General features: G+C 35.7%; 1 protein-coding gene and 1 long non-coding RNA gene across 2 annotated transcripts; one reads left to right on the top strand and one right to left on the bottom strand.

The window, feature by feature from the left end:
• Positions 1-858: 858 nt before the first annotated feature.
• Positions 859-5133, bottom strand: LOC127874812 (uncharacterized). Its single transcript, XM_052419449.1, has 4 exons — positions 5016-5133; positions 4288-4499; positions 3129-3254; positions 859-1263 (listed from the first exon to the last, which is right to left on the bottom strand). The coding sequence occupies exons 1-4, from the start codon at positions 5026-5028 to the stop codon at positions 919-921; spliced, it is 696 nt and encodes a 231-aa protein (XP_052275409.1). The 5' UTR covers positions 5029-5133; the 3' UTR covers positions 859-918.
• Positions 5134-6329: 1196 nt separating this feature from the next.
• On the top strand, positions 6330-8285 carry LOC127873916 (uncharacterized). Its single transcript, XR_008046436.1, has 2 exons — positions 6330-6447; positions 7962-8285. It is a non-coding gene; the product is annotated as an uncharacterized LOC127873916 (long non-coding RNA).
• The last annotated feature ends 6636 nt before the right edge of the window (positions 8286-14921 follow it).

The following is a 14921-nucleotide window of genomic DNA, read 5'->3' as shown; positions in this document are numbered from 1 at the left end:
TAAAGCAAATAGAAGAATGGCACGTTTTGCTTTAAACATAAACTTTTATTTTTTTTAATGTAAAAAATAGCCCAACCAGTTTTATTTTTGTACTTTTTTACATATTTTAATAATGCTTTATCGATTTTGATAATCAAAGAGTGTAATCATATGAAAATTAAATGTTAACCTGTATGTTTCAAAAGACAAATACTACGCGAATAAAGTAATACAATATAATAAAAATAAAGAAGACCCCCCCCCCATTCAAATATTTTTTTATAGCTTAGAAAACTAAGGTAAACTCTAAAAACAAAACGTGTCACAAAACTACGTGCATAATTCGCGCGTCTGAGGCATAAATAAATGTAAAAATCTATAAAAATATATACATATATATGTATATATACAAAACTGCATTTGTAAAAATATAAAAGTTCAACGCCTGACGTCATCAGTTCGAAAGACATTGGTACGACATTTGGCAATAATACATGTAAGCAAACAAATAAGTTAACAAATAGATAAATACGATGAATATTTACAAAATGTTAATGATCTAAGTACCTGAAAGTGCACCCACCCCCTCTACCACAAAAACAAATCTAGTTACTTTGTTCACGTTGTTAAACTATATTCTGTGAGTGAAATCCGAACTTGTCCGATTGCCATAATAAACAGTTTTTGCTGTACTTCTGCAGGACGATCAGTAATGATGACTACACACGTGATATTATGCGCTTTTTATGGAATAAAAAAGACCAATAAAAAGTCCTTTTTCCAAAAGGTATTATTCCCTTGCAAGTCCATTTTTCAGCCTCCCCCCCCCCAATCGCCTTCCCCTTAAAGGGAACACGCCCCTTTGAGATAATCGGGAGCGCAATTAAGATATAAGATCTGAAAATAACCACCACACATCACTGAGCTCCGCATGTGAAATTATGCAGTAACCGCCGACAGTTTCTCGTAAACGGTAGTGAGATAGGGGTGAGATAGTCGCGCGCTGTCGTTCATAACTATGTAGACCCTCCATACCGGCTCTGGGACATTCGAATAAAGTTGAACCAGTTTTGGCTCGAACGATGTGACGTCACTTCCTTTCGCTCTCAGCGCGATCTGAACGGAGCACGCGGCACTTAAGACTCGGTTTTCGAGCGACTCAAGATTGGACACAAGAATACCCATGCTGGCGTCATTGACGAGCTTGTCGGACTTCCGGGTGGCCGCGATGTACTCCGCAATTTCCCTTAAGAGTTTGAAGTGGGTTTGAAGTGCTCCGATCGGCTGTCGAAAACAAACAGAAAACCGGCTTATAAAACTCGGCAAAAATAATCACGGGATAATACATGCTTCGTTACTTCTAAACATTACTATAAGAACAACAATAGCATCAACAACAATGAAAACAACACAATATTGCCTATAAACGACACGAATAATTGATCATATATCATACAATACATCAATGTCAACAATGGCCTTTGTTTATTTATTGGTGAGTGTGCCATTCTAAAAATATTCTAGTGTTAAATTTGCACGCACTGTTAATTTACTAGCTGTGTCGGGATGGGAAGCGGACAACGACAACGAGCGAGAACTGGTTTTGTAATGCGCATGGGGGAGGGGGTTAGGGAGTTAGGGTAAGGGGTAGGATTAGAGTTAGGGGTCGGGTTTGGGTTAGTGTTAACCTTAACCCTAACCCTAACCTTTACCCTAACCCGACCCCTAACCATAAACCCAGGGTTTTCTCCCCTATACCAAGCATCGCTCGTTGTCGTTGTCCGCTTCCCTGTCGGGATAGACCTTAATATTAAAGCTAAACGCATTATTTCACCAAATAATTTAATCCAAAAAAAGTTCGGTGTACATAACATATTTTAATGAACAGACAATGTGTCGGATAATTATACTATTTTTAAGAAACCCCAAATTTAATCAACACTGCCGTGTGTTGTTTCCCCCATCAATGCCTTTCCCAACGTCACATTTCCCTGTATAAAACATACGAGTTGCGTTCTGGATAAACGGGGTTTAATGGGGTTAAAAAATGTGCGTTACGTGTCGTGCAATATTAGTCATTGCAATCTGTACATGCTAATCAGGGATGACACTTTCCCTTTTAACTCGACAGAGACGTTCTTTAAATGAAGAATACAATCTGGACCAATAAGCCATTTTATAGACATGCGTGTAGCCCGGTCGTCACAGAGTGAGGCTTATATATGGGTCTCGCTCTGTGATAAGGGAGTTCAATGCATGTGCGTAAAGTGTCTTCCTAGATTAGCCTGTGCAGTCCGTACAGGCTAATCAGGAACGACACTTTACACTTAACTGGATTTTTGCTATGAAGAGACTCACTTTCAACGAAACATATCATTGAAGCGGAAAGTGTCATCCCTGATTCGCTTGTGCGAACTGCACATGCTAATCTGTGTCGACACTTAACGCACATAAAACCTTTTTTTCACAGAGCACGGCTCATATACACTATTTAAACCAGCATTAAAGAAATATGAACATAAAAACGCTCATTCGGTGCATAGATATTTGTAAGGAAACATGTGTTACGTGTTTTACGCATATACATAACTATTTAGTTTAAATTGTCTGTTTGGAATCCCTAACACGTATTTAATTTATCACTTGCTTTCATGAGTCTTCCTTTCCAATGGAGAATACCACAGCTTACAAATAAATATTTCAAAAGAACATTCCAAAATATCCTACGAGAAGTATATGTAATGATAACATTTGAACGGACTCAAATATTGCATTTGCGTAATAATAAAACAGTTTTATCATGCTTTGGCTCTTACGTATAAAATCTACCCTGTACTGCATGTACACATAACTCAAATAATTGGCAATTGTGATTGAAGTCAATTATAAAACATATAAGTTGTCAAATGACTATTTACAGTAACGGATGAATAATGAATGAATTGTTGAAATAATGAACGCCCAAACGAGCGAACGAACGGACGAATGAATAAACACTTAATAGGTTAAACAATAAATCCCTCCGCCAATCAATTCGTGTGTTCAACAATCGGTAATCGAATTATTAGAAATATGTACAATAACAAATAAAAAATACTATATATTCATATAAATCATTAATATTATCCATTAATATAAATTAAACTTACATTAGCAGCAGCATCCGCCACGGAACCGTTCAGCGATGGGTCGCTAGTGAAATGATACGTGTCCAAAAAGACGGCAGTTGAGTTGGCAACTATTGGATTCGCCCCGGGTGTTGAAGGAGTCTTGAGCTGTAATTAACAGCAACATGGTCGTCATAAAACGTATAATGGAGCGTGTCGTATGTACGATATTATAATACTTGCGCGTAACGATTGAATCAGGCACGACACACATTATTCGTTTAAACGAATTTTCGTCTTAGCGGAAATCCAGTTTAGGCGGACTATGTCGTCAATAATTAGACTGTGAGGTCTGCACAGGCTAATCTGGTATTTATACTTTACGCACACGCAGTAGGCCCAGTTATACCGAGAGCGCGGATATAGTATCTTTTTGTTTTTCATTGTCTGAAGTTTTAAAAGTTGTCGTCCAAAATTTTGTTTCTGTGCAATAATTATAATTTATCATTTCTTTGAGGAAGCAATGATTTTCCCCAAATTGGGAATTGCTCAATTAGTCAGTATCTCCTGTTAAAACGTTGAAGTATTAATACTTGAGATACCGGTATGTAATAAGTTCGGAAGGCCGGACGCATTCGTTACAACGCAAGTGGTATATACGTTACTAGGAAGTATGCGAGTTTAGTACAATGAATCAACACTCGTAACTGATGGAAACTAAGTAGCTAGTGACTATATTCGAAATTACTACATAATTACTATTAATATGTTATTATTAGTGGAGACGGTGGAATACGTTAGAGGATATGTCCTTTTGTACTTCAGGTTTAACCTTGTATATTCCCTTTGACGTACATTCTGCAAAATGCGCTGTTTACGACAGAACACGAATAAGCATACATTTTCAAGTGATACAAAACTAAATGTTTATCTAAGCTATACATCATAAAAAACATAAGGCATATAAAGTCACTCTTGAGTCCACTTCGTGGGTAGAACAAGTTAATGAAGCTTTTCCGTGGGTAGATATTTAGAACGCTCACAGGACCGACCCCAGGGAATGTCTGTTCGCTTAATCTGAACACCAGACCCAGTGTGACGTGGCGACTAAAGTTCTGACGTTGCCTCTTTAAAATAAATGCATAGACCATCCAACCTCAAACACAATTCTAAAAAAACAAAACAATTAAAACAAGCTTACCCAGGTTTTAATGTCCAGAGACATGACGTGAAGCGCTTGCGCCCTCAGTTTAAGGTCAGTTATCGTTTCCGCGAAGTTCGCCGGCGAAACTGGGCCGCTTGTGGAAACCGCAAAGCAAGGCTCCTGCAAACCAACCGCCCGTTTGTTGATTGATGCCGAGTCTACGACGCCGACAACGACGGCGACCGCTGCGAGAACCACTAGGAGGTAAGCTATAAATAGATATAAAAATCATTGTTCTGATTGATAAGTCGTGGTGCGTTGCAACTGGGGTTCGATACTAGTAAATCCCATGTATGGGACTTTATATTTCTTAAGACGCAATCATTGTTATAATTATAATAAATATCACTATTATTATTATTTTGTTATGATGACGATTTATTTATTTATTATTATTATTATTATTATTATTATTATTATTATTATTATTATTATTATTATTATTATTATTATTATTATTATCATTATTATAATAATTATTATTATTATGATTATTATTGTCATTATCAATATCATCATCAAGATCATCATCATTAGCAACAGCAACAGCAGCAGAAGGAGCAGAAGCAACAGTTACTGCTGCAACAACGTGATTTACATGAACATTAACAACGTAAACACCATAATTGCTTAAAAATCTGTTAAACTCGCCATCACCATCATTATTGGCATCATTAACAACAGCATGATATACACCATTATGACAACCGATGTTAGCCACTTACACTTTGAATCCATGTTTGTAACTGTTATGCTTTTTAATTTAGAATTCGAGGTTATAATAATATTCGAGGTTCTTATCTAAAGCAATATACACCAATGGTAGGACTTAAGTAAATAGAAAATGTATCACAAACTGTTCTACTGTCTGTGTGTTTAAGTTTTTTATACTGATTTTTTCGGACTTTTATAAGCACAATATTTTCTAAAAATAACAAAGCCCGACTCCCCTAGATGACTAAATAATGAGAGATCGGATCATTTGTATCGAACTATTGCAAAACTCACACACACGCATCCGCCAATTTTCCCTTTTCGGTCACTCGATTTCGGGCGGAATAGATACTTATCAAAACTACAGCGCTTAAGGTTTCGTCACAACTAAACCACAAACCAGAATACAAAACTGCTGATTAAATCAGCATGATAGACGCGGAAGGAATTTCATCCAGGGACCTATACAAACGTGTGAAAGGTCATTGTTTTATCTGATATAGTAAATAGTATTTCAGTTTAATAGATGAATTATACGGATATATATGGGTGAATACATGACATCAAAAATGGTCTTGAACACTCTAGCTTGTGTTCATATAAACAGGCAAACACGATACAGGCAAATAACTCGTTTCGTTAGTCGAAAGTAATTAAATACAATATTTCCATTTCAGATTTAATGATTTTGCGATAAAAATCACCGTCGATGTTTTGTAGAGGCTCATTGCACGAGGGGTTTTCACTAAATGAAATATTGCTCAATACTATTCAATATAAATATAAACATATTGAAGATGCATATAATGTCATGCTCATATGTCCATTTTTAGAGGAGCTATGCAAACAATATTTACCAAAGTATTAAATAGAAGAATATCATTGTTAAATGTAAGTTCATTTTCGTCAAACAACGACCCATACTTTAATATTATGAATTAACACAATGTTTATGTATATACTAGTTAAATGTAATATGTTTAATAATACAGATCAGATATGCCGTATGTACTGAAATGTAAACCGTGTGTAATGAAATTATATGAGTCAAGTTACATGAATCTTCTTCATCCTGCTTGGTTTGTTTTGTTATAATGACGATGTACGCTGTGCAATTCATAATTAAACGCATGTTCTGTTCTGCTCTTAACAAAACCGCCCATTATAATTTAGAAAGAAACACATCATTCGATGTCCAAAACACCCTGATATCGACATATCAACTTATTATGTTCATTATTGGTCGATGGCCGGTTTTTATTATGACTGAAACGTATGTATGACGTATGCAGTACTGTAAGGGCTTGGTCAAAAAGATCCGTATCCGAAAAACGCTCTACAAAAACCTGATTTAGGCATGTACAATCAGAGCGTATGTAGTTTAGGGAGTAACGTATTCGTGGGCGGATTACGGTTCGATGATAAGGGTATTTTGACCAAAATGTAAGCATGTCTTTAAAATATTTAAATGTTATTTTTATGATTCCATCATAGTAAAATGACCGAGTGGTTGATTTGACGGAATAGACATTAACTAATAAGTAAAGTTGCTAGTGTTATGAATGACGACGATTATGATGATTGTTGTGAAGATGACAATGATGATGATGGTGGTGGTGTTTGTAATTATGAAAATCAATGATGATGATGGTGACGATGACGACGACGACGAGATGATGATGTTGTTGATGATGATTATGATGATTTTGATGATGATGATGAGGAGGAGGAGGAGGAGGAGGAGGAGGATGATGAGGAGGAGGAGGAGGATGATGATGATGATGATGATGATGATGATGATGATGATGATGATGATGATGATGATGATGATGATGATGATGATGATGATGATGATGATGATAGTGTTTAAACAAATAATGATAATGATAGGTACTTTCGCAATCATATCAATATTCATGTAAACACGACGTTTAAACCCTTATAAAAACCGAACGACAAAATGTGCACACATAACCTACACTTGAATTCATATTGACCTGAAATTTACTTCCTGGTGTTGCTACACCACAGCGTCAATTGTAAACATTTCAGCGACCTCTAATCAGTCAGTGTATGATTAACAACGAGGAATGGATCATTGCAAAAAAAACGTATGTGCTATCTTGCACTTTAATTTAAACGGTTCGTATTTCTGTTAAGTTATGTTTAACCATTAGCGTGGAATTAAAAAAATGAGTAGACGTGAACATATGCACTTATTATGTTTAAACATAGCAATCATGTATTCGAACACTCGGTGATATAATCATGATTGATATGTACATATTGCATATATTGATTTTTATTTTTATTTTTTAAATGAATGATAAATTGTTTTATTATGATTATTATTATTATGATGATTATCATCATCTTTATTATTATTTTATTATTAATGTTAATAATAATAATTATTATTATTATTATTATTTTTATTTTTTTTTATTATTATTGCTATTATTATTATTATTATTATTATTATTATTATTATTATTATTATTTATATATTTATTTATTTTTTTATTATTGTTGTTATTATTATTTTTTTTGTAGTATAAAAAGAAAATAAATATGAAGAAATAATTTAATAATAAAACGTGTAATAATATTCAAAGTTTTATTCAAATGTAAATATGTAAAATGAATAAACAGCTTAACAGCAACTTGTTCTATGTGAGATGGAATCGTTAAAGTTACACGAAAAATTACATTTTTCGTTCATTCGATTGCACATATTTTATTTTAAAATGCGCATTAAGTGTTTGTTCTTATGAATGTCGAGTGAACTATACATATAATGCTTTTTGTATCCCCATACAGCATTTTTTTCTAAAAATATTCCTGTAAAAATAAGAAACCATTATCTAGCGAAAAAATATACGAAATACTCACATTTAACATCCATGTATGCCTTAAAAATGTACTTCAAAGTTAAAGATATTTCTTTCTGTGTTTAGATGCTCAACTTGCAACCGCTGAGTGTTGGGTACCGTATCCTGACAGACCCGGGTATTTAAAGAGGTTGCACAAGGAATTTCCAGATAGCAACCCCCGACGAAACAGGATCTTGTCTTTCCCACACATATTTTAGTCAAAGCATGTATACCGGACAAGGAATTAAGAATATAACCACGCATAATTATAAAGGTATTTCGACAAAAAAACGATTGAACTAAAGTTAAGACGATTGATACTGGATCTAGAGCCTCTATTTCGTATCTGTTTATCTGTTTCATATGCAACGCACAAAAAATAAACAGTTGTTAAAGGTGAATAACCTACATCATCAGTGTGCAATGTTTCGCCAAATGGCATTCGAAACACCCGTTCATAAAAAGGTGTGTTACATGAAAAATTTGATCGGTTCATCTCATTTGCATATCATTTGTTTTACATTTAAAAAAAGTTTAAGCACCGATTAAGCGTGTGAAAATTACAAACCAAACGATAGAAAGTTTTTTAAATGCAGTCTTGAAATATATGTAATTGTAAACACGAACAGTGCTCAAGGTTTAACCCGAGTGCTGAATGGTGAAGCCGTAAATAAAATTAAAATTTGGCAATAGTAAACAGAAATTACATATAAAATACACAAATTGAAAAGCAACGTTTAAAAATGACCGTTCTTCGACAAAAGATCACGAAGGTGTTCATTAACTATTTGTGCCGTAAACGTACATCACTATACAAAAGTGTTTCATATGATTATGTCCATAATAATGTGCATGTTTATGTTTACAAACAAACGAAACAACCAATAGAAGATCGATTAAAGGAAAGCACAGGAAAATACACTATTATTATAGAAAAGGAAAAACGTTCGCCCGGTTAACAGAACAAACAAATAAAGGAAAAATGTGTTATTGAAAGGGAAATGTAAGCGGAGGGACACTTTCAGAAAAAATGGAAAAGCTATGCACGACAAATGTGTAAGGTTATCAATGCAAACCAGGACAAGAGCCGTGCTCTGTGAAAAGGGGGTTAACGCATGATTGTAAAGTGTCGTCCTAGATTAGCCTGTGCAGTCCGCACGGGCTAATCATGCACGACACATAACGCCGATACTGAAGAGCACAGGCTTATCTGGGACAACACTTTCGCACATGCATTAACCCTTTCAGTGCGGGAACCGAATTTTAAAGGCCTTTGCAAACAGTTTGGATCCAGATGAGACGCCACAGAACGTGGCTTCTCATCAGGATCCAAACTGTTTGCTATTCTGATAGTATTCTTTGAAAAAATAGAAGGAAATGTTAATTTTAGAAATTCTGCAGACGACATTTTAGCAGACGACAAATTTCCCAGCATGCAAAGGGTTAAACCCTTTTTTCAAAGAGCACGGTCCACATGTATTAGGCAATTGCATAGGTACTAACAGTTGAGAGGCCACGATAGATTCACTAGGTGTATTATAGAACCCGTTTAAACTTCCGCGTTGAACTTTGATAAACAATCATGGACTTTAAGAGAGGCGAATGTCTATTAAAGCCAATTGATGTGCAAGATAAATAAAAGCGCGTTTTTCTTATAAACGGTTGCGCAAACAACACTAACATAGTGCGTTCGTTACGTTAGAAATGAAAAATGGTATTTAGCTGAAACATTCCTCATTACATCAATCTTGAGGTTAACAAAGGTGGGCAAAATGTATTTTAAATATCTATCTACTTTCATACTGTAGATTATCGAAAGTACCTCCAACAACTTTCGAATTCTTTAAATTTATTTTGATATTTCAATAGTTTGATTCGCCATTCTTTGAATACCAACGTGGGATGCTTTGTATGTTTGTTACTGTGGTTTACTGGTTTATGCTGATTAAAGCTGCATGTCATATAAATGGATCTATCCGGTTCGGTTTGTCAATTCATCTTTATCTAATATTCGCCTTTTGTCACGTCTTGTCGATATAGGGCCAGGTAAAATAAATATCCTATCCCAGTGAAAGAGGTCGAATATAATCGAATATTGCGGGTAGTCACTTCTTTCCTTCTCACCAATTTACAACAGAACGCGAAAACCACAAAAATTATTACTACACGCTTCTCACCTACTTCTACTACTACTACTACTACTACTACTACTACTACTACTACTACTACTACTACTACTACTACTACTACTACTACTACTACTACTACTACTACTACTACTACTACGACGACGACGACGACGACAACGACGACGAGATTTTATTACAATAGTTAGCCTTTCCATTTTAATGAATCTAACATTTGTTGTGCAGCTGGAAATTTTATTTAAATATAACCGATGCCGTTAATACAACCACATGCGATGGAGGTGGTTTCGCACTGCTCATACTAACACAATTCACGATCGAATTATTTGGGGGGAAAAAGTAAAATCATAACAAACATAAACATAAAACAGCTCGTAAAATACGCCTGCATGTGTTATATTATATTTAGTAACTCAATTTTGAAAATCGTTAACCGTATAAATGTGGATAAGAACCACTCATGGTGAGTTTGCATGTTAAGTTTCTCTTTAACAAATTGCGATTTAAGTTTAAAAACGCAATATATAAACCTTACACAGCCTCGCTAAAAGCCCTGCGTCTTTATAATGCCTTATTCTTCGAGTAAGTCGGTCCTATTGCTTTGCCAGTTTTCGTCGTTCCGTCGGTCGGTATGTCCGAAGGCCGTTTTGTTTTCTCAAGATATATCTGGTTTATTATGATGTTTACTTGTGAGGTAACGAATACTCTTATAGATTCTACTAAGTACTTGTTCGACCAAGGTAACGGACTCCAGAATGTCTTAATAGGCATACGTACTTCGATGTTGATATGATATTGATATGTTTCAACTGAAGTTTATAAAGTGGTGCTAGATGAAATAGTGTTATGTTACTACGACGACGACAACGACGACGAGATTTTATTACAATAGTTCATGCAATATGCTAAGCATATTTCGTGGTCCATCATGAACAGAGATTAGCGTGCTACTTAGAGTTTATATAGATCATCTAGATGATATTTGTTGGATTCGGTGGATTATCGATTTTAATTCACGAGTGATCATATAAAATAATATTTTCACGAGTTAATTAAAATCGATATTCCACCGAAACCCACAATTGTTGTATGCTTTTTTTTCACCGTTTATATACATTGTTAAAGAGTTTTCTTTAACTAAAGAATTTCGCAGGGATAACGACGTCATTGCGTCAAAAATGACGTCATTTTAGAGTGAATCGATAACTGTCACTGTTAATTTTTACTGTTTGAAACAGTGAAATTATCAATTTTAATTAACTGATATTTCTCAATAAACCACCGGAAAGCATAACAAAAATAGTCAGGGGCGTATCTAGGCATACGGCAATACGCCCGTGCGTATACTTTAGTTTCAAACTTAAAAAAGGAAAACTCTTAAAATTCGAAACATGCAATATAAGTGAGGGCTAAGGGGGGGGGGGGTCAGGAGTATAATTATGTCAACAAGCAAACAAGACGTCCACTTTTTGAAAATAACATTGGGTACAAAACACAACACAGTCTTAACTCCAAACATACGAAGTCAAGTCTTTTTTCACTGATGAGGGGTAGTTATCACTGTGTAGACTTTACTCTTTCCATGACTGTGTTGAAGACCTTCAATTTTTTGGGAACCAATAATCGGACACGGGTACCAGATTATGTTTACATGGCGCAAATTTTCAAAATGTCGGCGAACGCTCCGTTTTATCCAGATGTTTTTAGAGATAGCGTCAGCAAAACATGTTCATTACATGATACTCAGAAGCTAGCTCTTTTGACAGATAAGTGGGAAAATGTTCACAGCTTTACATTTCCCTTTAGGTTAGTCGATTTATAGATCTACGAGTAAAATAAAGTGCTTTATGCTCGCTCAAGACTCAGCGAGCATGCTGTTGTTTCATTCAATGAGTGTTTCTTTTACAGTTTAATTAAAAACTAATTATTTTTTTTGTTTTCCAAATACCCCAAATAAAATAAGTTTCAGCAGAAAACAATTACGGGCTTACTTTTTGGCACCACGTCGCACCAGGTTTGACGACTCATCTAAACAAATACACACGCCGTTGGCGTGGCTCTACATTTTTACGGAGTCGCAACAAATACACGGACATGGAAACGGTTTAGATGAAAAACATGCTAAATCCTTTACTTTTTTAAGGAGGAAAGAATTTAGGAATAAAATTGCCAAGTGTCGCTGAAAGATAACAACAAAACGCTCCCTCTGCATTGAAATCCAACATTTTCTGAGGGAGGAAGCAAGAGTCAAACATGTCCTCATATTTACAAACCCATTGACTCGCAGTCACAGGCTTCTTGATTTAAAGCCTTGACACTCAAACGTAAAATATTATGGTCAAAAGTATATTTGCAGTTGGCAATGTTTATTGAAGATATTTATTTTTTCTCATTTTTATTTCAAGCTTAAATTCGAGGATGAACATTGCCAAAATGTGCCTGAAATGCAGCATCAAATTACACCTTTTGCGAAAAATATTCCAAAATTTTCTAGTGGAGGACCCCACACTCCCACCAGCAATAGAGTTGAACACCCTAGCACACCTATGCAACTACGGATCCATTCTCCCTCGCAATATAACGCTTCTTGATTTTTAAGTAGTGACACTAAAACTTAGCAAATAAATTAATTATTGTCGAAAGTATATTTGCTGTTGACAATGTTTAATAAAATATTTCCTTTTATCGGTCTTTTTCAAGCAAGAAATTGATGAATAAACTTGCCAAAATGTGGCTGAAAGATAACACCAAAACAATGAATTTTCCCAAATTTTCTTGGGGGAGACCCCAAACCACCCCAGCAGGAGGGGGAGACCCCCAGCTTCGCTGCTCGATCGTGCGTATAGCTGGAATAGCCTCAGGAACGCCCCTGATAGTAAAAATCGAACTACTTTTATAACCGAATTTGGCGAAATATAAATTGCCAGATATATGCAAAGGTCACAATTATTGTTTTCAATATTTTCTGTGTACATTTCATTTTTATTAAATGTGTACTGAGTAGATCTTTTTGTTTTGCACAGTTATTGTAAGTATACGAGCTCCAACTTGCTCCAGCATATCATATGATAATACGGTGCCAAGCAAAGAAAAGAGGAGGGTTATGCGTTTGGCTAACACCCTGATCACATAAAATGGTAACAGCTACCGAAACCTAGACCAGCACACGTTCTACGGATAACCGGTATCGACCAGAGAGAGAGAGCGAATGACGAATGGTATTTGGGTAATCTGCTATTCTCTCTCCGAACAACATCTTACGGATAAGAATATGTAATATGAGAGCATTACACGAGGCTGGAATAGCTGCACATGTGGTAAGGGAGATAGATAAGTAATACTTATAGATTTTTTTGATTGAGCGAGGCACGTTAAACGACAGAAGGACAATGACCCTAGCATAAGCATTTTGGTGGTCCAGAACATGGAAGGATGTGGCTTAATTTAGGCCACTCCCTTCTATATTCTGTACCACCCAGAGAATCAGACCCATACATAAATGGATTAGGATCATTATTGACCAAACAAGCCTGCAACACTATGATATAATGAAATGTATAAATGAAAGAGTACTGACAGCCATAAATAAGTTTAAATTTCAGAAGGTAACCACTGGACAGTGTTACGTCCGAAATATTTTGGAGGTCAGTAACAGAAGGATTATATCTGACATTGCCTATAGAGTTATATAGACCGAGCTCCTAAGCGATACATCACCCTATTAATGGGCGACCTGGACGCGAAAGTTGGAAACAACAATAGTGAAAGGGAGTTCATCATGGGGAATAAAACAGTTGTTATATGAACGAGAATGAGGAACTCTTTGGTGACTTTTGTGGACCGAATGACCTAGCCTTAAGAGGCATACTTTTTCCAGTGAGGAAATTTTCACAAAGCCACTTCACATGATATGTCAACTAAAGCTGAGAGTCAGGATTGCAACAGTGTCAACCAACAAGGAATAAAACGGAGTCCAGGTTTAAAATTTCGAAACTTACCACAGCAGAAGCTCGACGCCCCTTCACAGTGACGGTAAGTAAAAGACTCCATTCCAAGCCCTAGCAGATCTGGGAGAGGCTCGTTAGAACAGAAGTGGGGAAGGGTGCAGAATACATTGATAGGAAAAGGTATCTACAAAGAATGGTAGTCAGACAGCATCATACAAAAGGTCCAACAGAGGAAAAAAGTCAAATAACAACTAAACCAACCCAGAACAAGAGTACGGAAGCGCACCCTCTATCATTAAAACGTTAGCATCAATCAAGAGGTGAAAAGGAGCACAATAAAATATAAAAAGAACAAGCTTCACCAAAAGGCAGAGCACAATAAGTAGCACAACGCAACGACATGAGGGGACCCTGTCAAACATTACAAAGCAGCTACGGGAGGCAAGGGAAATACCAACAGGCCATTACGAACTGCAGATGGTAATATTCTGTCCAAACCAGAAGACCAAATTAACATGTGGAGAAAACACTTTAAGACTATAATTAATGGCACCCTCGTTTTCGATTCACCCGTTATGGACGCAGAACCAACGCTGCATATTGTACCAGAGCAAATAACTAAATTAGAGATAGTTTAAGCTGTAAGGAAATACAAGAATGGTAAAAGCCCAGTGTGCATACGGCATTCAACCAGAGGCTTTAAAAGTATCACCGGAAATAACAGCCGACCTAATATTTGATCTTCTGTAGTCAATTTTGGATGAAAAGGAGTTTCCAAAGGAATGAAGAAAATGGTGCATTTTGAAACTATCTTTGATACTATGTAAACGCCAACATCTGATAGAATACTAAATATGAATGCAAATTTATTCTAATGACATTTCTTCAAAATTGATATGTTTGCGAAAACAGTTTTAAATTTATAAAGTTATGACCCTTGAGGTGCTTAT

The sequence above is a fragment of the Dreissena polymorpha genome, chromosome 3 (assembly GCF_020536995.1).
Source record: "Dreissena polymorpha isolate Duluth1 chromosome 3, UMN_Dpol_1.0, whole genome shotgun sequence".
Taxonomy (NCBI): domain Eukaryota; kingdom Metazoa; phylum Mollusca; class Bivalvia; order Myida; family Dreissenidae; genus Dreissena; species Dreissena polymorpha.
This window is presented reverse-complemented; position numbering and strand designations above follow the sequence as displayed.